This window comes from Leptinotarsa decemlineata, unplaced genomic scaffold, assembly GCF_025532065.1.
Source record: "Leptinotarsa decemlineata unplaced genomic scaffold, Ldec_3_MD MMD2_tig00026307_RagTag_RagTag, whole genome shotgun sequence".
Lineage (NCBI taxonomy): Eukaryota > Metazoa > Arthropoda > Insecta > Coleoptera > Chrysomelidae > Leptinotarsa > Leptinotarsa decemlineata.
In genome coordinates, this window is record NW_027412681.1 from 16,837,733 (window position 1) to 16,860,713 (window position 22,981).

General features: G+C 36.0%; 1 protein-coding gene and 1 long non-coding RNA gene across 4 annotated transcripts in view; one reads left to right on the forward strand and one right to left on the reverse strand.

Moving 5' to 3' along the window:
- The window catches only part of LOC111515634 (G-protein coupled receptor Mth2), a 52,281-nt gene that overhangs the window by 3,104 nt on the left and 26,196 nt on the right, over nucleotides 1-22,981 (forward strand). Inside the window, exon 1 of one of the 3 annotated variants that reach the window (XM_074181227.1) lies at nucleotides 3,367-3,831. The exons of the other annotated variants lie outside the window; for them this stretch is intronic. Coding sequence (XP_074037328.1) covers nucleotides 3,817-3,831 — 15 coding nt within the window. The 5' untranslated portion in view covers nucleotides 3,367-3,816. Of the gene's footprint in view, nucleotides 1-3,366; nucleotides 3,832-22,981 lie in introns of those variants that run through there. 3 annotated transcript variants of the gene reach the window in all.
- The window catches only part of LOC141485137 (uncharacterized), a 109,647-nt gene continuing 108,984 nt past the window's right edge, over nucleotides 22,319-22,981 (reverse strand). Inside the window, exon 3 of the long non-coding RNA XR_012467029.1 lies at nucleotides 22,319-22,690. This is a non-coding gene — a long non-coding RNA (uncharacterized lncRNA). The remainder of the gene's footprint in view (nucleotides 22,691-22,981) is intronic.

The following is a 22,981-nucleotide window of genomic DNA, read 5'->3' on the forward strand; positions in this document are numbered from 1 at the left end:
ATATTTTTATTGAAACAGATTATCTCGCCATTACATGATACATTCTCAGCTCTCCAAAGGGAAGTTTTTGATTTCTCAGTTTAGTTTTCTTTTAAAGGAAATACGAAAGAAATTGTTCTTATTTCATTGTAGCAATGTTAGTCTACCATTGCTACACTCGTATAGAATTTCTGATCATGTCTATTTATTTCAGATTGTAGACGTTCGTAACACTCAAAAAATCAGTCTTCACAAAAATATGACTCATAAGCAAAAAGAACCTGCTTATTATTGATCTTGTGGAAATTTTGGATTTCTCTCAATGCCTTCGAGATCGACAAACATTTTTGATGATTTGAGTACACATTTTTTGATTAATTGTCAGGATCACAGGTATTTTAGTGGGCAAATTTAAAATCTTCAGAAACAATTTTTGATATGTGAAATTCCTATGAAGACCAAAAATGGATGAAAATTTGATAAATAATTCATATACAGGGTGTAACATAAGTACGTTAAGATATTCAAGTGACGTATTCCTGAGTCCGGAAAGTATTCGTTTCGGAGGTACAGGATGTTATGGAAACGTAGAAGAGCCACAGATTATTTGTTCATTTGATCCACAATAATTTCGACTTGAAAGTCGAAATTTCGACTTTTATTTCACTAGTTCGGACTTTCATTGTCTACTATATAAAATGATTTGAAATCCCTGAAACAACTAAAAAAGAAGAATTAAAAATGAATAGCTGAAAACAACAATTATAATAAGCAAAATAAACCTGAAATGAAATAATAGTGAAATAAAATACAAGTAAAATAGAACAATTGAACAAAAATAAATAAAAATAAAGAAATGAAAAAAGAAAATAAAAATGAAAAGTTGAGAGATTCCAAGTCACGTTAGTTCACGACGTTTCGATTGTTAATATCTACAATCGTCTTCGGGTGATGACTGGACTGATTCCTCCGAGAGATGACTATTTATAGGTCGTTCGAGTACTTTCACTTATCCCCGCTTTCCATTTTCCGCTTCACTGGTTCCGTGGGAAATGACCGTTTGGCGGTAGTTGGCCAGTCCAGTCATCACCCGAAGACGATTGTAGATACTAACAATCGAAACGTCGTGAACTAACGTGACTTGGAATCTCTCAACTTTTATTTTAATTTTCTTTTTTCATTTGTTTATTTTCATTTATTCAATTGTTCTATTTTTACTTGTATTTTATTTCACTATTATTTCAATTCAGGTTTATTTTGGTTAATATAATTATTATTTTCAGGTATTCATTTTCAATTCTTCTTTTTTAGTTGTTTCAGGGATTTCAAATCATGTTATATAGTAGACAATGGAAGTCCGAACTAGTGAAATTCATCATGAAACATTGTCAATCACTTTCAAACTTACCTCTCACTTGTATTAATGGTATGGAACAAAATTGAACCAGAGACGTGTCCAAAAATAATCCATCAAATAAATTGTCTTCTATCAGGGTTTGAAATGAATTCATTCAGTATGTATGTACAAAATGTGATTCTATTATTAAAAAAAATGTTATGCGTGAAAAATTCCAAAGCTTTTTTTGTAAAATTAGTATAGAAATTTTCAACAGTGCAGAAAGGAAAAGTAAATCTTGTTTTGACGAGAAAATTTGATTAGTAACTAATCATTTGCTATAATTTTTGTAAATCAAGTTGAATTGGGAGTTTTTTTGTATTCCACCAGTTACATTTTCAACTAACTATAATCGTAACTGAAATTATTCAATATATTCCATTTCCAGATAAATGGATATCAATAAAAAATTTGAAATATTTACCTGGTGTGAGTTATTGATACTCATATTTCAATTGAAATTTTAATCACACAACAATTACACAAACCCCCTGTTAAAACCACCTTGGAGTAAATTATAATGCACTCAAGAAACCATATTTCGACTTTTGAGTCAAAATTATGACTTGAAATTATGAGATAAAAGTCGAAATTATGAGATAAAAGTCGAAATCACGAGATAAAAGTCGAAATTACTATAAAAAAGTCGAAATTATGAGATAAAAGTCGAAATTATGAGATGAAAGTCGAAATTACGAGATAAAAGTCGAAATTTCGACTTTCAAGTCGAAATTATTGTGGATCAAATAAAAAAATAATCTGTGGCCCTTCTACTCTTCCATAGGATATTGAAATTGATATTTTTTTTATTTTCTTTGTTTTATAAAAATAACTTTTGCGAAGTTATTTGCATGAAATTTGGTACCCGGGTTTTTCTGACGTGGGAAATCATAATTTCGAATCGATTTTCATTTAACATTCAGAGGCTATCATTATTAATTTCAAATTGTCCAAACTTTTTTGACAGTAAACTTTTGGTACCTACTTTTACCATTTTCTATATCGATGCATATTATTTAGCTTCTAGGGCGCTAAGTGAAGTTGCTGAGAACATTACAAAATCTGGATCTCGTCAAAATAAACAACTTTTTCCTATAAAATGTTTACCAAAGAATCATCCGTTTTCGAGATACAAATAAATAAAATTGCAAAAAACTTATGACAAAAACCAACCATGTTTTGAAAAATTTCCACAATTTGTATATCGAAAAGTAGTTTATTTTGACAAGATCCACCACATACTTAGTTTTTGTAATGTTCTCAGCAACTTCATTTAGCGCCCGCCCTAGGAGTTGAGTAATATGCATCAATATAGAAAGTTGTAAACAGATGTTGAGAAAGTGTATCTCGTTTACTTAGGAAATATGTGTGAATTAGAATTTTTCATGAAAAGTAGGCAAAAGTTAGGGCAATGTGAAATAATTAATGAGAGTATAAGCAACGATGAAAATCAATACGAAATTATACGAAAATATGATTTCTCATGTCAAAAAACTCCAATTTATCAAATTTAGTGCAAATAACTAATTTTTTGCAGAAGTTATTAAAAAAAATCAACAAAAAAACAATTCACACCTTGTATCTTCGAAACGAAGCATTTCCGGACACAAGTTTATATCAAAATTTTTCTCAAAATCGCCTCAGGAATACGTAACTTGAATATTTTGACGTACTTATGTTACACCCTGTATAGACTAACAAAAATCGCACTGCAAAAAATTTGATAGAATCTATTATTTTTCAGGTCAAGTAAAAAAATATCAATATTGTTATTGAATAATTTTTCATAACAAAATATTGGAAACCACAAAATTATTATCATGGAGTGAAGTTGACGTTTGAAATAAACATCTTAGAAATAAACAGCTAGCGTAAATAATAAATATCAATTAGATAGTTTATCGATATAGGGTTAACCATTCTACTGTACGTATTTCCTGTTGTTTGATATTATAGGTTCGAATTGCTGCCACATGGTCATACGGATTCATTCCTGGGGTTGAAGTGGTAAAAATGAATGGAAACATTAATTTTAAGAAGAGATAACTGTTAAAGAGGAAACAAGATTCAAGAGTCCAATAAGTCAAAAAAATGTCTTATCACCTTTCAGGGGTGTATAATAAAATATAAAAAATCGGACAGAAGGAATCTGAGAATGATTCTGAAGTGTTACGAGACTTTTTTAGAATGCTGAAAGAAATTTCATAATTGATTCTAGAGATACTTGCCTGAGAAAAAACTTCTGTATATTATCTACACATATTTGTTAGGAGTTCATTTTGAACTTGATTTTTTTTCATAAAGATGGAGAAGTCAAATTGTTTTTTACCAATAGTAGGACTCTTTTGAATTCAAACGAAATTCCAACTAATGGGATTGAAATCAAATAACAGTAAAAGGCAAATGTCTTACGGCGAAACATCGAACGTCTACCAGTGGGGATGAAAGTGTTCCATGTAAGTGACATTTATTACCATTCATTTAAAGTAGAACTCCTGTGAATGATATCTGCTTTTATTCCATAACGAATGTTTGGAATACAAACTGAGTAGAAAAAAGTGTTTTCTGTATAATTCAGTATTCATATAAAAGTATTTGTTTCGAAAATATTTGTCTTTCGTGTAACCCAATGTTCATATGAAAATAGCTTTTTCGAGAGGATTTTTTTCCTGTTTGTATCTGGAAGTTACTTCTTTGCGTGATTTACAGATCTTTATATGGAACCAATTTTTTTGAAATTAATTGCTTCTTTCCTTTCTTTGGAAGATTCCCATATTTTTTTGTATCAAGATGGAGAAGTAGAAAGCCAACACCTTTCTTTCCCAAGAAATTAACCTCTCCTTGAAATATTCCCCTTTTAATTCAAACAAGAATCCTTTGGCAGGATTCAATCAAATAAGCGAATGAATGTCATTACGATGTCATCTGTGACATAAGTAGCTCAAACTCATACCGTTATATGAAGTCGTTATTTTCTCTCATAATGTTATCCAAATTTGGTACTGAAGAGCTGATAAGTCAAGTGTCTTACGGCGCAACCTCGGATCCTTACCAGTGAGGATGACAGTGTTCCATGTAAGTGAAATTCACCGTTTCATTCACTATATTGTGTAAGAATCCTGTGAATGAGATCTGATTCAATTCCATAACGAATGTTTGGAATACAAACTGAATTGATAAAAGTCTTCATATAGAAGTATTTGTTTCGAAATTATTGTTCTTTCATGTAATTCGATGTTTATATGAAAGTAGCTGCTTTTTCTTTCAGTTTATGTTTGAAAGTTACTCCTTTGCATGACCTGCAAAAGTTCATATACATTGTACATTCATTTCTTCCTTCTATTCTTTGTAAGATTCCCATATCCAAGATAACTTACTGTTATCGTGACAAAAGCAGACTCATCCTGTGACGTACAGTCGTAATGATGTGCAAGAAAAGCGTATGTGTTCTTCTTCAAAAGTACAAATAGGTCCTGATGATGTGTTGAAAACAATGTTTTCCATTCGGAACTTCAAAAAGTACCTACACTTCAATGCTTAATTTCCATGTAAGTGAAATTTCATGACAATATTATTTCATTCATCACGTTGTGTAGTTTTTTTGGGAATGAAATCTGTTTCAATTCCCTAACAAACATTTGGACAGACTGAATTATCGTTTTTCATTGTTCATGTGGGAGTAGTCGTTTTCGGGTTTTCCTCCAGTTTATATCTGAAAGAAACTCGTGTACATGATTTACATATCATTATTGAGAGTTCGTTTGTAAATTTTACACAGTTTCAATCGACATCCGTGGTAAAATTTATTCACGATTAGATATTTCAATTTCATAATTACTTATTAGGAATATATCATTCCTCAAGCGGATAAAATATTATAGAAAAATTTCTTTCCTTTTTCTTTGAGGGGCGGTAACTCCCACACCAGAACAAAAATAATGCCTCTCGACGCGCGTTTCGCTAATCAAGTTAGCATCATCTGGGGATGACTAAAACTGTAACTGTAGTCACCTCTTTCGGGTTCGAGCAACATTATAACAATTTATAAACTTGACGTGAAATTATTTTTTTATATTACCAGATCCAATTATAATAGAGCATTTCTTGCAGAATATGTATGCAAATCAATTCGAAATAAACTATTTTCTATCTTTTTTGTTTGAAGACAGTTCGAATCAATATTTTGAAAAAGTGTTTATTTTGGTTGGTGCTAGAAGAACTGCTTCACTTTTGAAATACGATTCCGCTATCGATAGCTTGCACTTTTGTCATTAGTTTCTATAGTGAAGTGTTCACATCAGCATGAAGTTCTCTATAAATAAAATTCCCCGCATAACCGCATAGAGTGGGTGAGATCAGGAAACTTGGAAGACTATTTATCTCAATAGTTATGATCAGCTCCTTCACTCTGCTGGAAAATAAATTGTGTCTAACTATGGGATTAAATTCATCCAAGAAATTGCTTGTATACTTGAATGTGAATGGATATAAACAAACACGGGCCAGAAGAGAACATCTGTATTCAATCTTCCTATTGCCTTCAACCTAACTTGATATTCAAACCATTGTATCATTAATTTGTCACTGAATAAACGAGTACTCATTTGGTCAGGATCCAAAAAGTTTGAACAAAATATGCAGCAGAGTTAAAATGCATAATGTCAAAATAACTGATGCTGTATACAAAAAAAATGTATTAGCATCCTTGATTTTTACTATACAGGTTGGAATAAATTATAAACCGGTCCCTGTAAACCAAGGCATTGATTTTTTGGGAATTTCTCTACTTCATTATATGGTATGTTGATGAAGGCTGCAAAAGGAAATTATTTTAGAGTCTACAGGGTGGCTAAAAAATGTGCGACATATCGAAGTTGTGTTTTTTAAATGGAACACCCCGTAGTTCGTTACACTTTTGAATAGGTGGGGAAAAATGATATGATTCCATATAAGGTACCATGTACCTAACTATAACCATTCTAGCTATTTTTTTAATGAAAATGCTAGGTACAATTGGAAACTAAATAACATTGAAATGTATAGAAATCATCCTTTTGAATTCCGACCAAGCATAAAAGGGGTATCATTATCATACAGAATGTTCAAAAATCATTGTCGCTTTTTAATAATTTTGGGCAAACGTAACTTTGTTATTTCAAATAGAACACCTTGTATATTTTTGGTCTGAACAATCCAATTATCTATCATTTCAGTTCTCTATACCAAACCTAAATAGTTTTAGATATTGGCTTTTTCAAATAGTAGCTTTTATTTCAATGCATTCTTTGAATCGAGATAGCTTTAAAACGACATTCGTTCAACTTGTTGAAATAATTCTCATTGACAGTTATTGTGTTTTACGTTATTCAAAACATTCACTGAATTATAACCGTTGAAAATGAAAACTTATTCCATTCAAAAGCGGATAGATATGATTTTAGCGATTGGTGTGTGTTTAGATAATTGCCTTTTGGCGTCGAGGGTGTAGCCCAAAAATATCCAGACCGGAATCATTCAAATAAGTTGGTACTCAAATGATTGCTACAAGAATTTTGTAGGAGTGGAAGTGTAGCTTATGAAAGGCAAATAGACCAAAACCTATCATTATGGCATCATACGAATCAACGTAAGATCAAAAAAGATACACAGATAAGTAGACGGAGCATATCTTGGGTAATAAAAAAATACAAATTTCACTCGTACCGTATTCAGATGCACTGGGAATTATATGGAATAGACTTCCATCGACGAATCGAGTTTGGTCTATGGGTTATGAACAAGTTTAGTGAGGATGAACATTTTTTTGGATTCTATTTTATTTTCTGATGAATATACTTTTCACAACAATGGCTTAGTAAACAGACTCAACATTCATTATTATGGATCTCTGTATCACCAGAATAGATGGTCTGTTAACGTGTGTGGAGGAATTATAGGTACACAGGTATTATAGCATACATTTTTTATGGAAACTTGAATGGCGAAATTTTTTCACAATTTTTAATAGATGATCTGCCTGAGCAGTGTCAGACAGTTTTTGAATACGTGCTTCCCGAATGAATGGATTTGCCTTGCTTCGATTTTTTCCTATATGGATACTTGAAGAAAGAGGTTTACGACACTCCTTCAATCACACTGAAAAATATGAAGAAGAGAATAAGGGTTGCTATTCGAAGAGTGACGCCTCGAATATTGATAAAAGTTAAGCATTCTTTCATATAGAGAGTGTATCTTTGTATTCAACAGGATAGTCGTCACTTCGAGCACCCATTTTGAATTAATAACATTTGTGTTTGATGAACTACTGTCAGAATATTGTAATGAATTTGAAGCCGGCCCTGACCGTTATCTCAGACACCAAACATATGACTCATCGCGAAAGGAATGATCTAGAGAAGTCGCCGCGAACAGTCTAGGCTACTACCGAAATAACTAGAGAAATCTAGCACGGTCGTTGCCAATATATAAGTCGGCTTCTCGTCCCGAAATGGCAGTGATAGTCAGGGAAGCTATAGATTACGCTGTAGACGACCCCTCTCGATATAAAAGGCCCCGACACTCTGTCGGTCTATGTCCTCCGTTAACAGATGAATAATATCTTCATCCATCTCACCCCAGCCAGGTAGGGGTACACCGCGAAGGGCGGTATGGATGTCTGAGGACTTTCATGCCACCATCAAAAATCAGTCATGACCCATTTGTCCCTCTGACAAAAACCAGCCCAAAGGGAGCAAGGCTCCAGCCTGATTAAAACGACGATGACCATCGACGAAATGGCAGTCTGTACCTAGAAAGTGAATCGTGCGTTCAAAGAAAGAATACTAACCGTGAAGATAAATTAAGCGTCAGTTGTTGTATATAAATTAGTTGTGATAGTAAATATTGTTGGAAATAAATTCGTTCAAGACAGTTAATTCTTTAATTCGCCACAATTGGTGATCAGAAGTGGATTTTTAAAATAAATTTGTGAGCGCTTGGTGGACAATCCTTGTATTACCGGGAAATTTATCATAGGACTTATTTGTTCGCGCAGATATACTGGTGATTCGTTGTGTTTCGTGACGTTGACAGTACCGGACTACTGAAACATTAACCGATAGACCTCTCTCGCGAAAAATAAACTTGTGAAAATAAATAAGTGTTTCGGACTCGATTAAAATAAGTGGTTTTGTGGAAAATAGACAATAAGAGACAAAATGTGTTTGAGGAAAGTGCGCCTAGTGAACTTGAAAGCCGCCAAATTGAAGCAAGAATTGAAAGAAAAAACTAGATTCTTCCGATAAGAAATCAGTACTCCAGAAGAGACTATGGGTTTACTTGATTGAATCAGGAGAAGATCCCGAAATATATTTATTCGAAGTTTCTGGGGGTGATTTGTGTTTAATAATGAGCAAACTCGCTGGGCTTCAACAAAATTCGGTAAATCTTGAAGAGAAACTTATGGAAAATTCGGTGAGTTCAAAAGATAAACTTCAACAAAATTCGAAGTGCCTGGAGGAGAAGCTTCTGGAAAACTTGAAGAGTTTGGAAAACAAGCTTCTGAAAAATTCGAAAAGTTTGAAAGATAAATTTCTAGAGAATTCAGAAGGCTTGAAAAAAGAGAGAAGGGATAGGAACTATTGAGACAGAGATAGATAAAATCAGGAAGGAAATGATCACAGAAGTAGAGGATATCAAAGGCGGAGTTCAGGTAGAAATCAGCAAGATAAAGGAAACAATTAGCAAGTTGCAAAAACAAATCGTTGATTCTGCCCACCTCACAGAAACGGTTACTGACAACTCAATTCCGGAACTGAAAGATGTCAAACTCAATTCTGAACTAGGAAAAGAAAAAAGCGGTAGAACGAATGTGGTTCAGCATGAAAAAATCGGTACTGGGAATGCCTGAACAATCCGGCAATCATCTAGAAGACTCCCTCTTGCCAAAAAAGAAGAGGCAGACAAGATATACAGCGATATGGGAAAAGAAGGAGTCAGCGAACCTTCTGACAGCCCCTGGTCTTCCACAGTCGTATTAGTGAAGAAGAAGGACGGCTCGACAAGGTTCTGCGTGGATTATTGCCAACTAAATCACGTGACGAAGAAAGATAGCTACTCTCTTCCAAGAATCGACGACACCCTAGATACGCTAGCCGGCTAGTGGATATTGGTAAGTTGAATTGGCCCCAGAAGATCGAGAAAAGACTGCTTTCACCATCGGCTCAGGATTGTGGCAGTTCACGGTTATGCCATTCGGGCTTTGTAATGATCCAGCGACCTTTGCGAGATTGATGGAGACGGTTCTCAAGGGGCTCTCGTGGAAGACGTGTCTAGTGTATCTCGAAGGAGTATAATCGTGGTCGGAAAATCGTTCGACGATCACTTGAAAAATCTGGAGGAAGTGGTCATGCGTCTGAGTAGTTCTGGATTGAAACTTAGTCCCAAGAAATGCCATCTGTTCCAGTTATCTTGACCACGTTGTCTCTGGGGAAGGAGTGGCGGTAGAGGAACAAAAGATCAAAGCAGTTAAGGATTAACCCATTCCAAAAGACATACATCAGCTTCGGAGCTTCCTTGGTTTATGCACTTACTACCGCAGATATGTGCTGGGGTGTGCGAAAATCGCCAAATCATTGACCCGACTCACAGAAGGGCAGATCCAGTTCCAGTGGTCAAGACTCATTCAAGAAGTTGAAAAAAGCTTTGATCAACGCTACTGTTTTGAGCTATCCCCTACCGGACGGAAAGTTCATTTTAGATACGGACGCCAGCAACGTGGGACTTGGAGCAGTCCTTTCTCAGATCCAGGATGGACAGGAGAAAGTTATTGGCTACTTCAGAAAAATGCTCAGTAAACTAGAACGCAATTATTGTGTCATCAGGCGAGCGCTGTTGACCGTGGTCAGAGGTGTAGAGCATTTCTATTGAGAACGGACCATGCAGCTCCGAAATGGCTGCTGCAGTTGAAAAATCCCGAGGGCCAAGTGGCACGCTGGATTGAGAGACTTCAAGCATTTGACTTCGAGATAGAACATCGAGCTGGAACTAGCCATAAAAACGCAGATGCCCTATCACGGAGACCATGCCCCGATGACTGCTCACATTGTCGACGAGCAAAAGAGAAGGAAGCAGCTATCAGTAGAACTACAGCTGTAGACGACAACTGGGAGGATAATAAGAGCAAGGAAGACCAAGAGAAAAACCCAGATCTTGGTTTAGTCATCGGATGGAAGAAAAATAATCAAAGACCATCGTGGCAAGAGGTAGCAGGGCCCAATGGAACTCTTTCACCATGGAAAACGGGGTTCTGAAGCGGATGTTGGAGTCTGAAAACGGTGGAGAGGAAAGGCGCCAGACAGTGGTACCCAGGAGCAGACGACGGGAGGTGCTCAAAGAAATCCATGATGGCGTCATTGGAGGACATCTGGGAGTAACAAAGACCCTTCAGAAACTAAGACAACAGTTTTACTGGGTTAATTGTCAAGCCGACGTCAAGGACTGATGCAGAAATTGTACTGTATGTGCTGCCAGTAACGGATCTCCGATACGACCGAAAGCTCCAATGCGCCAGTATAACGTGGGTAGTCCATTTGAGAGAATCGCCATCGACATCGCCGGCCCTTTCCCAGAGTCCAACCATGGGAACAAATACATCCTAGTAGCCATGGACTACTTCAGCAAGTGGGCAGAAGCCTATGCCCTGCCCAACCAGGAAGCCTTTACCGTCGCTGATGTCCTGGTAAAGGAATGGATATATCGATTCGGTGTTTCATCGGAGCTGCATTCCAAAAAATATATAAACTGGTGGACATTCGAAAGACCAGAGCCACAGCCTTACATCCACAGTCCGATGGAATGGTGGAACGAATGAATAAGACTATAAACCGCCACTTGTCCAAGGTAGTCTCTGACCATCAAAGAGACTGGGACCAATACCTCCACCTGTTCCTGCTGGCTCATCGTTTAGCAGTCCACGAGTCAACCGGCCAAACCCCTGTCAGTATTATAATGGGCCGAGAGCTGCTGCTTTCTTGCGACCTGAAGTTTCAGACTTCGGCAGAGAATGGACGACATCCATGAACCAGTCCGTCTGAACATCCGGAGTGCCAGCGATAGAATGAAGAAGGCCTATGACATCAAGGCGAATGCTGGAGAATTCGAAACCGGTGACCTAGTTTGGCTGTACAACCCTAATCGACGTCGTGGTTTATCACTGAAGTTGCGGAACTCGTGGGAAGGTCCGTACAAAATCATGAAAAAGATTAATGACCTCCTCTACCGAATCCATAAGCCACCTCGAGGCAAGCCTAGGGTCGTCCGTTTTGATAGATTGGCTCCTTATGCTGGTAATCACGATCAAGTTCGCGCCTTCAGACCACCAGAGAATGGAATGGCGTCCCAGCAATTCATGTCCTTATACTCGAACGGACACAAGCTCGTACATGGAGTAGCTCGAGAAGAGCTCCGAGACCTTTTTAAAGTTCCAGTTGATTACGCACTAGTTCACTGCGTGGCAGAGGATCTCCAAATGTTCGAGGGTATCGCTGTGGTATTCAACAAGAAATTGGGTAGCTCCAAACATTACGAGAACAGAATCCAGAAGTCGGAGGAGAGCTACAGTTGAAAAAGGGTCAGAGAAACATCTTCTACTTGGTGACCAAAAAGCATTCCCGAGACAAACCGTCCTATGAAGATGTCTGGAGGAGTCTTACTAGACTGAAGGAGGCGATGCTCGACCAGAATCTTGTGGACTTGGCAATCCCGAAATTAGCCTCTGGGCTCGACAGGCTGGACTGGAGAATTGTAAGAAACATGTTGGAAATCATCTTCAGATCCAGCGGCATTCAGATTTTGATGTGCGGTAACCATCTTCCACGACCGAGCATGAAGACTGTGGAGTGTTACTTCCATCGAACTTCACAGTGCAGATATGGGGAATCCTGCAGGTATCGACATACGCCAAGGATTACATTTCGGGACGAAACGTCTTTAAGAAGGGGGCGATGTAATGAATCTGAAGCCGGCCCTGATCGTTATCTCAGACACCAAACATATGGCTTATCGTGAAAGGAATGATCTCGACAAGTCGCCGCGAACAGTCTAGCTTACTACCGAAATAATTAGAGAAATCTAGCACGCTCGTTGCCAATATATAAGCTGGCTTCCCATCCCAAGATGGCAGTCTGTATCTAGAAAGTGAATCGTGCGTTTAAAGAAAGAATTCTAACCGTGAAGATACATTAAGCGTTAGTTGCTAAGTGTTGTATATAAATTAGTTGTGATAGTGAAATATTGTTAAAAATAAATCCGTTCAAGACAGTTAATTTTTTAATTCGTTACAATATGAATGTAAATGATAACTTCAATTTAGTGAACAGTAAATATTTTCGATGAAGTGAAGTATAACAACTGTCAATGAGAATTCTGTGAGCGAATCAAATGAATGCCGTTTCAAAACTATCTTTGTTCAAAGAAGGAATTGAAATAAGAACTACTATTTGAAAAAGTCAATATCTGAAAGACTATTCAGGTTAGGTATAGAGAACCTCAAAATGAAATGAAAGATAATTGAATTTTATATTGTTCAGATCAAAAAACACAGGGTGTTCTATTTTATATGAAATCATATTATTTTTTCTAACCTATTCAAGAGTGTAACAAAATACAGGGGGTTTCATTCAAAAAACACAACTAAGATATGTCACACTTTTTGAGTCACCCTGTAGACTCCAAAATAATTTCCTTTTGCAGCCTTGATCAATATACATTCAAGGAAATGGAAACATTTACGAAAAAAAAAAATAGTGGTTTGGTTTACAGGGACTGTGCCATATGGGGTGCCCCACCCTGTATAGTAAAAATCAAGGATGTCAATAAAATTGATAGCGAAGATAAAAGCAAGGAACAGTTTCATTCCGTTGTTTTATTTTTTCAAAACTTGTTTTCACAACATCAGAAGTTCATTCTGGGTTAATAAGTCAGATAATACGAGTGAAATCATTCAATGATTTCACTGTGAAAATGTTTTGTTGACATTCAATACAAATTTTGGGGACCATATCGGTATCAAAATAGTTTTTGGAACAAACTATCCATGCTGACCGTTAGAGATAAAAATGATAATAACTTATAACTATGATTTAAAATTGAAACGAAGATTTTTAAGAAGAGCACTTGGTAGGCGATAAAATCATTTAGGAATAAACAAAATTTATATACTATGGTGCCATGAGATTGCAACAGATAATTTTTTTATTAGTCGCACAATCGAAATTCAAGTACCATCAAAGGTCAATGCATGAACTAATGCTTCAAGAAAAACAATATATAGGGCAGAACAAAAAAATATTGAATTCGTGAAAAAATATAGTCCTACCTTCATTTCAATAAAAAAATTATTCAGAAAAGTTCAAGAAGAATTCAGAATTTTATAAATCTGACGGGCTGTCCTAATTGCCCGGTTCTTATTAGAAGGTATTCCTCATCAGCAGGGATAACATCTTATTTAACAGGTTGAGCAGAAAACCTACAAGCTAAATTTGGTTCATTGTGAGTTGAAATAGGATACAGCAATGTTAGATTCTGAGATCTAGGGCACTTCATCATTTTATTCAGTCATACTGGTTACATTTGAACATCCTCATAACATTTCATACAGTATGCTAATGATACTAATGTTTTAATAAAATTGGTTTCGACACTTGCAATGATACATAAACAACATTCTTTGACTGTTTTGAGTTACAATTCATGTTTATATATTCCAATCTATAGAAACCATAACATTATTTAAAACAAATTTTTGGAATTTTACCTAGCTGGATACCGAATATTCAATAGAATATTTGAAATTGAAGAGCTATTATTGTTCTGTATTTAAAATAATTCGAGGAGAAACAGTATATTGAAATACTTCTGAACTATGGACTTGTCTGGTATATATAACATCAACCTCTCCTTTTGCACTTTTTGTACCTTGATCTTCTGCTTCGTATCTCCTTCCATTTGTTCGACTATGATCCTGCTGTTTTGAAGCAAGCTGATATAATGTTTAGACTAGAGAGTAGAGAAGGAATCACTTCACTAATAACTCTCATAATCAGAAGAACATTTTAATAATGTAGTCTGTGAGAATCCCTATATTATCTCCTCTTTTCGGTTGGTATTCGCTCTACCCGGTGGACTACGCTAGGCTCATCAACTTGAACTGGCCTGAAGTTGGTTTGAAAAATAGTTTTGAAATTTGTTTTTTCCGTTAACCAGTTATCGCACCCTATGAACGACAACTCTCAGAAGTCGTAAATTGTGCGAGCTAAGGACTAACGAGATCTTACCTTTCAACGTATGATTCCTAACACAGGTTGGACATTATCAAGTGGAAATCGAGCATTCAGCCTGGGGCTTCAACCATAGACTCACACATCGGCCGATTGACTGAGTGAAGAAAGCACCCACGTCGAACTGCCCAGCTACCGACCGATCGAATGAGTAGTTCTAATAACTTCGAAATTTTCCATTCTCCACAAAATGTGATTCGGTATTTGTAACGGTACAGTTATGCCCTTTCAATACCTCAGAACTCTTAGGAGATGGTAATATAACCCTCGAATTGGGAGTACTGCTAGTAGATATGGGCTAAGACCAAATATGCTGAACATGCTAATAGGATCATAGGTGCTATGCGGCAGGCCCTACATCTGCGGTCAGAAACCTCTATACGCATCACTCAACCACCTGTTGAAAACACTTTCTAGCAGACCTTGATGAATTCATTGCTTCTCGACTTCAGCCCACTTGTCCCGAGGAAGACAAAGTTAGGGTTCCGGTTACAACTGTTTCTACAGAAGGCACGGCAATAGGAAACCTCTTTTATATTATATCTAATCTGTTCATGAGAAAGTTTGACCAGGAAACAAAAACGGAGTTAGATTACTTCTCACGGACTTGAATGCGATGTGAAAATAACGGAGAGTTACCCTTTTTGGATATGTTTCAGTGATCAGAAACAAACATGTTCTAGTACTTTTATATACATTCCTGATAGCTCACACCATTGTTCATAACACAAAGCGGAAGGTTTAAACTTTCTTGTCCAAAGACTTGTTACGTTCTCATTATGGAAACGAAAAATACGATATTGAAAAAAATGTTATCTAGGACATAGCTGAAAGTAGGTAATGCGTATCTTTTGAATACAGCAGATGAGTTGAACAGGAAAAGTGAACTTTTACGGATAACTTTCATGAGAAGACAATGATTTAAATATTATCTGAAACTAGAAATAGTATTTTATCAAATATCTAGACGGTAGGTTTCAAAACGTATTGCTCACTTCAACAAATGTTAGATTGAATAAATCAGATAAACTAAGCGAGCTATTAAAACTCATATGGTCTAGCTATGAATGAATAAAACCGATGAGATAGCTCGTTATTCTCTATTTCACATTCTCTCATCGGTCGGAAGCCGGTCGGTTCGACGTGGCTGCAGGCTGAACAATCGAATTTCACCTGCTATCGTCCAACCTGTGTTAGGAGTCACATTACGGAGGAGTCACGTTAGTCCTTAGCTCGCACAAGTTTCGACTTCTGAGGGTTGAAAAACAAATTTTAAATATATATATATATATATATATATATATATATATATATATATATATATATAATTCTGAATATAATCAAAAATGATATACTTAAAATAATATTATTCGTATGAATTCATTATTAAAATTGTCGAATCTTCAGTTTTGCTTGCAGATCTCCGCTGTTTTAAAAATGAACAATTTCTTTTGGAATTAAAGAAATCCCCATAACTTGCATCATTGCTCATTCTTTCAAAAATCAGTGTTTGTAGATTCTTACACAGTTTATTGAAAACCAATTATTTTACAATCTGTTACTTTGAATTTTGTGAAAAATTCCATGATAATGGAAGTAATATTTCATTTTGGTTTTTTATTTGAGAATTTCAAAAATGATTGAATTGTTTTATAATATATCTATTTCAGACATGAATGCCAATTTTTTTAACATATACCTTCTTCAAAAAATCAGATTTTTGTAGAAGATTTCACAATGAAGAGTGAAACTGAAATTTAAATAATAGGCGAGGACAAAGCAGGTGACAACCAATTGAACAAGTTTTCACAGTTTGATTTTATGAAATGGATTATTGTAGGTAATACTGTGTCTGAGTGGCGCATTTTATTTGGATATTCTACTTCTTCATTATTGAATAAAACATGTGGCAAACTTCTATACAGGGTGTCCCTGGACTTCCTCTTTTCCTCTCGGGAATGTATAGATGGGGTCAAAATATCACCAGTACTTCATATAACTTTTTTTCCTAAAATCCTTCGTTACCAAGTAACGGGCCCTCGAAGTTACAAAATGAAAAATGTTTTTCTTTGATAACTTTTCAAGTGAATATTCAAAATCATCCAAATTTTGGTAATTGCAGGAGTCAGTTGTTTTGCTACAAAGTCAGGAACGGACTACCCCCGATGGTCCACACCCCAAAACTTTGAAATGACAGATATTTTTCAATATTTTTCAACAAATTAAGGTTACTTGGACAATTTTATGAATAAAAGTACTCGTGTGGAAAGTCGATCGGAGCAACGAGTCTTGATAAAAATGTAGTTTCACTCGACGACATCAAACCCGCTCGTCCACCATTATTTGAAATGAATAATTATCAAAGCAGAAATAATAATGATAACGTTAATTCAACAACATTTATCCTGAGATGTCTACCATTATTCGAAAATATTAGTTTTTAAGGAAAATGGAAATGATAGGTAAAATGTTCATAACGAATTTTTATAATGCAAACACGTTTAACTAACGAAACTCAAGAGCCTCAAGAGCAAACAGAAATGAAAAATCCGCTACAGAAACTGCTCGATATGACCACCTTCTCTCTCTATACATTTTCTTAGTCTGCGAAGACACCCTCTCTGTACTTGAAATAGCATTCCAGGGTCGTTTCGTAGGGCTTCACAATGTAATGTTATTCTATTCAACAATGCATCTCTTGTGTGAATAGGTGTAGCGTAAACAAGGCTTTTTAGATGCCCCCACAGAAATAAATCCAATGGATTTAAATCCGGAGACCGCGATGGCCATGAATATGGCCCACCTCTACCAATCCATCTATTGTGAAAAATATGATTCAGATGGTCACGCACAATCAAACTAAAATGAGGAGGAGCGCCATCATGCATAAACCACATATCTCTTCGGGTTTGCAATGGAACATGTTCCAAAAGTCCATTCAAATCGTTCTGAATGAACTCCAAATAACGTTCTCCATTCAATCGGTCCTGTAGAACGAATGATCCTATAAGATGGTTTCCTATGATACCAGCCCAAACATTCACGTTGAATTTCTGTTGGTGTTTGGTTTGCAATATCCCATGGGGATTTTCTTCGGCCCATATATGGAGATTATGAGAGTTGATAACTCCATCTCTACTGAAACCTGCTTCATCAGTGAATAAAACTCGATTAATAAAAGTCATATCCTCTCTTTGCCTATCCATGAACCAATTATCATATTCCAGTCGTGCTGGAAAATCTTGAGGTGTCATGGCATGTACCTTCTGGATGTGAAATGGGTGGAGCAGTTGTTCCCTAATTATTCTATGAATAGTGGACTTGGGTGTATGGAACCGTTCTGATAGATTTCTGATGCTCATTGAAGGATCATCAGCGACGGCTTCCAAAATATTTTCCTCCAATACAACGGTACGTACAGTCCTAGGAGCGCCCTCACCTCCTCGTTTTGGCAAAACTGTACCTACAATAATATCGAAATAAAACAACGTGCTCAAATTAATTATCAATTATTACATACCTGTCTCCCTCAAGCTGCGATCGACACGCTCGAATGTTTCTCTTGACGGTACCGTTCGATTGGGAAAATGCTCGGAATACAGACGACGAGCTTCTGCAGCATTACAAAATGCTCGTCCATAAAATACATGCATATCTGCATATTCATTGAATGTAAACTGTTCGGCCATATCAAAAAAATTCAAAATATCCTATAGAATATTGACAATACAATGATAGTCATATGACAACGCACCACTCAACAAAACAAAATCGCATTCCAGTTTCTCATTTTTTATCAAAACTTTCTAAAAGGTTTTTTTGTCAACATCTGTGAAAGAAATGGAACATAATTATTCTCTGGATATTTTTCACCTGATCATGTGCAGCCGTTTTTGTAGTTCATTCGTTTGCTTTTTATTAGTATAGTAAATATTTTTTCCGATGTGCGTTTTTTCAGCTAAATTTAGATTCGTGTTAAATAATTTCTCCCATAAAATTATAATTATCAGTGAAACTCCTCAACAGTTTAGCTGTGAAGAAGAATTTGAAACATTCGAATGTTGAGTTTCATGAGATTCAGATAACTGATCAACACGAAACGTGATTGTTCCACACGTATTATGTACATACAAAATATGGAATGAATTCGATATTTCATAGTAGAGTAGCTTGTTAGTTTAAAAACACCACGAATCTACAGAACTTGATATTTCTTTTGAAAAAATATCTGCTATCACAATTGTGACTTAAACTTCCATATAGGTACTGTACTTTTTGTTTACGACTTCACTTTAGCATACTTTGTATTATTCCTGTTATAAATGTTGTTGAATTAACGTTATCATTATTATTTCTGCTTTGATAATTATTCATTTCAAATAATGGTGGACGAGCGGGTTTGATGTCGTCGAGTAGAACTACATTTTTATCAAGACTCGTTGCTCCGATCGACTTTCCACACGAGTACTTTTATTCATAAAATTGTCCAAGTAACCTTATTTTGTTGAAAAATATTGAAAAATATCTGTCATTTCAAAGTTTTGGGGTGTGGACCATCGGGGGTAGTCCGTTCCTGACTTTGTAGCAAAACAACTGACTCCTGCATGAAAGCTCATCGAAGGAATTCATTTGTTTAGTCAATTACCAAAATTTGGATGATTTTGAATATTCACTTGAAAAGTTATCAAAGAAAAACATTTTTTATTTTGTAACTTCGAGGGCCCGTAACTTGGTTACGAAGACTTTTAGGAAAAAAAGTTATATGAAGTACTGGTGATATTTTGACCCCATCTATACATTCTTGAGAGGAAAAGAGGAAGTCCAGGGACACCCTGTATATCACAAGTATGTTTCAACTCCGTAAGTAAAATCTGTAGTACGAAATGAATGGAAAAAATATTTTCCTATAAGTCAGTGTCTATATGGAAGTAGTTGTTTCGAACGGGCTTTTTTTTCGTTTAATTCAATGTTCCTGGAAAGTAGCATTTTTGAAAGGGCTCTTCTTCCATTTTGTATCTGAAAGAGACTTCTGTGTATGATCTACATATCTTTTTGAAGAGTGTTTATGGTAGTGTCACTATATTTCGGGTTCGAAGGCCATGTATTTTTGAAATTCCTTCCTGGCGTTTCGCTGACATTAGTGGCTAGCTTCTTCAGAGGTTTATACATCCTGAATTGATATCCGATGACTGAATATCACGGTTTCGTAACGCGTATTCATAATGTCAGGTAGTTTGAAGTGCTTATACCTGTACCTGAACTAGGTAATTTGTTGGTAACATTCATTGACTGTATTATACCTACTGTCATACTGTTTGCTAGTCTTGAACTTCTTAGAATAGAATTCCATATTCACCGCGTTTTTTGTCTTCCGTACCAGTTGGCTATGGTATCCCTGATTGCGGGCACTGAGTTCAGAGTTTTCAAACAGAATCCTGTGGTTTTCTTCACTGAGGGCGTGTTCTGCCACAACCGACTTGTTCGTTTGGCCCAGTCTGCAGTTTCTTTCATGTTGCTTCAGCCTTCTTCCTATGGATCTTTTGGTGGATTCCGATGAATACCTTCCCATAAGTGCACGGTATGCGATAGACCCCTGCTGCTGATAGTGGATTCCTTTTGCTTTTTACCGACCCAATTATTTGTTGTATCTTCTTAGTGGCTTTGAAAACTGTATTAATGTCGTGTTCTCCCAATATATTTCCAATTCTGTCTAAGAACCTAAAGATGTATGGTAGATACGCGGCTGCAACCATATAATTCTCATCTCCGTTTTCAACCGTATTACTCTTCAGTTTCAGGACTTTTTTGATCTCGGGTACACTGTATCCATTCGATCTCAAAGCCACTTCGTCCCAGTTCTTCCTCTAGATGCTCTGGTTCACAGGTTCACATATTCTTCGAGCTCGTTCCGTTAGAGTGGAGATGACTGCTCTCTTCTGGCTAAGATGGTGTGTGTTTTCGGTACACTTTGTGGTTTAGTCTAGCACCACATCGTTCAATTACTACATCTAGGAATGCTATTCGCTGATCCTGCTCAGTCTCCATGGTGAACTTGATGTTTGGATTTTGAGCGTTCAAGTGGTCTAGGAAAAGGTTCAGATCATCTTTGTCATTCTTCCAGATGACGAAAATGTCATCCACGTAACGTAGCCTCAAGAACGGTTTGAATTCAAAGGTGTCGGTTGCAGAACACCCTCGCAGTGAAGGAAACCACAGGATTCTGTTTAAAAACACAGGATTCATTGCCTCCAACCAGGAATACCATAAACGACTAGTACAAACTGGTACTGGTACAAACATATGTATAATTTCATCAGGAAAGAAGAAGAAGCAGTGAACCCAAATGAATATGGAATCCCATTCTAAGAAGTTCAGATAGCAAACACCATGACAGTAGATACAAAAAAAATCAGTGAATGTTATCGAGAAATTACCTAATCCAGACAACAGAAAAAATTGAGTAAATTGTTTCTTAGTCAATAATCTGGTCAGTAACAATAATAATAATACTGTTCATTGATCATATACATGGTTAGTCATGATGTTCAATATAGCTTGCATGGTCAAACTATTAAAAAAATATATGTATACGTATTGAGAGTAAAACCCTCAGATCAATAAGCAATAGTTTCGAGTGAAATTAAATTGGATTAACACAGAATATTTTTATCGAGCATATGCCTTTTTAATGAAATTTTACAATCACTGATTCTGAAGGGTTTAGAATTAATTTATTTCTTTGACACCAAGTAATGAAGTCTTCAATAACAGTTTTTGAGCTGAAAATTAATTTTTCGATGTTTGAGCCAGATATGTTAATTGCGGTATCATCAACAAACAACGTGACATACCGTTTGGTATTTCGGGGTGAATTACTCACATATAGCAGGAAGAGTAAGAGTCCGATAACTGATCACTGCGGTAAACCAATTTCAAAGCCTGGTGATCAGAAACTGATCCCCAGGATACAGTTTATTGTATGATTTTCACTACAGGAGGTTTTACAAAAACTGCGACACGTGTTTCGCTATACAATAGCTTCCTCAAGCATATGTTTGAGGATCTGTTTTCTGACTCACTTCTGGATTGTGTCTCTGTTGAAACCATTATTATGTTCTATCTGTATAATCATTTTAATCACACAATCTAGATGCTCTGTGTAACATTGGATAGTAGGCTGCTGATTTATGACTGTCGGGATGGAAATAGTCACTTGGGATTGCTATTGTTTGTAGAGCTCGGTTTTCTGAATACAATGAACTCAAATTCATAATGATTATGTGTAATGGTAAGGTCTAAGAAATGTATCTGTTTCGAGTGTGAACTGTATGTTTCTATTGAGATTATTCATAAATGTCATAAAATGGCTCAGCTGTCGGGTAGTACCTCCCAAACAGGCGAGAATATCGTCTACATATCTATACCAAGAATTAATATGTTTTTTACCCAGGTCGGAATTTTTTATGGTGGTCTCCAAGCTGTTCATAAATATGTCTGCTAAAAATGAACTGAGTTGTCACAGGTAAATAAAATTCAGGCACTCAGTTGAGTTGAGAACCATCTGTTATTACCTATAGTGGTGAATACATAAATGAGGGTTAACATTGTTGATTATATTTCAGTTTTTTGTATTCGTTTGAAAATGTACTTATAGAACGAAACTGCAGTACTTTTAGTTACAAATACGAGTGGTATAAAAACATAGGAACTTTTATTTCTCATTTTTCATAATGTTGAAACCTTTTATCTCCCTTCTTTAATTCATGCAGCGCTCATAAATAGTGGTCATTACTACAAACAGTTTTTTGTATAAAGCGATGGTCCACTTCAATGATGCAAGAGTGCAATTTTTTTGTTTTTTTGAAATCACTTTCATGTGAATTGATCCGATCTTTCAGATGTCTGCCAGTTTGGCCAATGTGTACTGGATCGCAGTCTGCACAAGGAACAATATATACTATAGCTGAATTAGGAGTCGTTGGAGTTTTGTCTTTCGATTCTGAAAAAATGTTTTTGATAGTTAGAATGATTTCGAAAGCAATAGTGATAGTAGAAAAAGGTTCAAAAATGTTTTTATGGAAGGTGATTAATATGTAGGATAGCAATCTGCCTACTAACAAACAAGGACTGGAAGTTCTGGCCATACTTTACAGTTCTTGACAATGGTCTCAAATCTAAAGTCGTAACGTCGAACAACTGAAGATTTATAACGCGGTGCAAAATTTCTCACTCTTTCATCAACGTTTCAGGCTATCCACTATTATCAGCCGATACATTATAATCGTCCTGA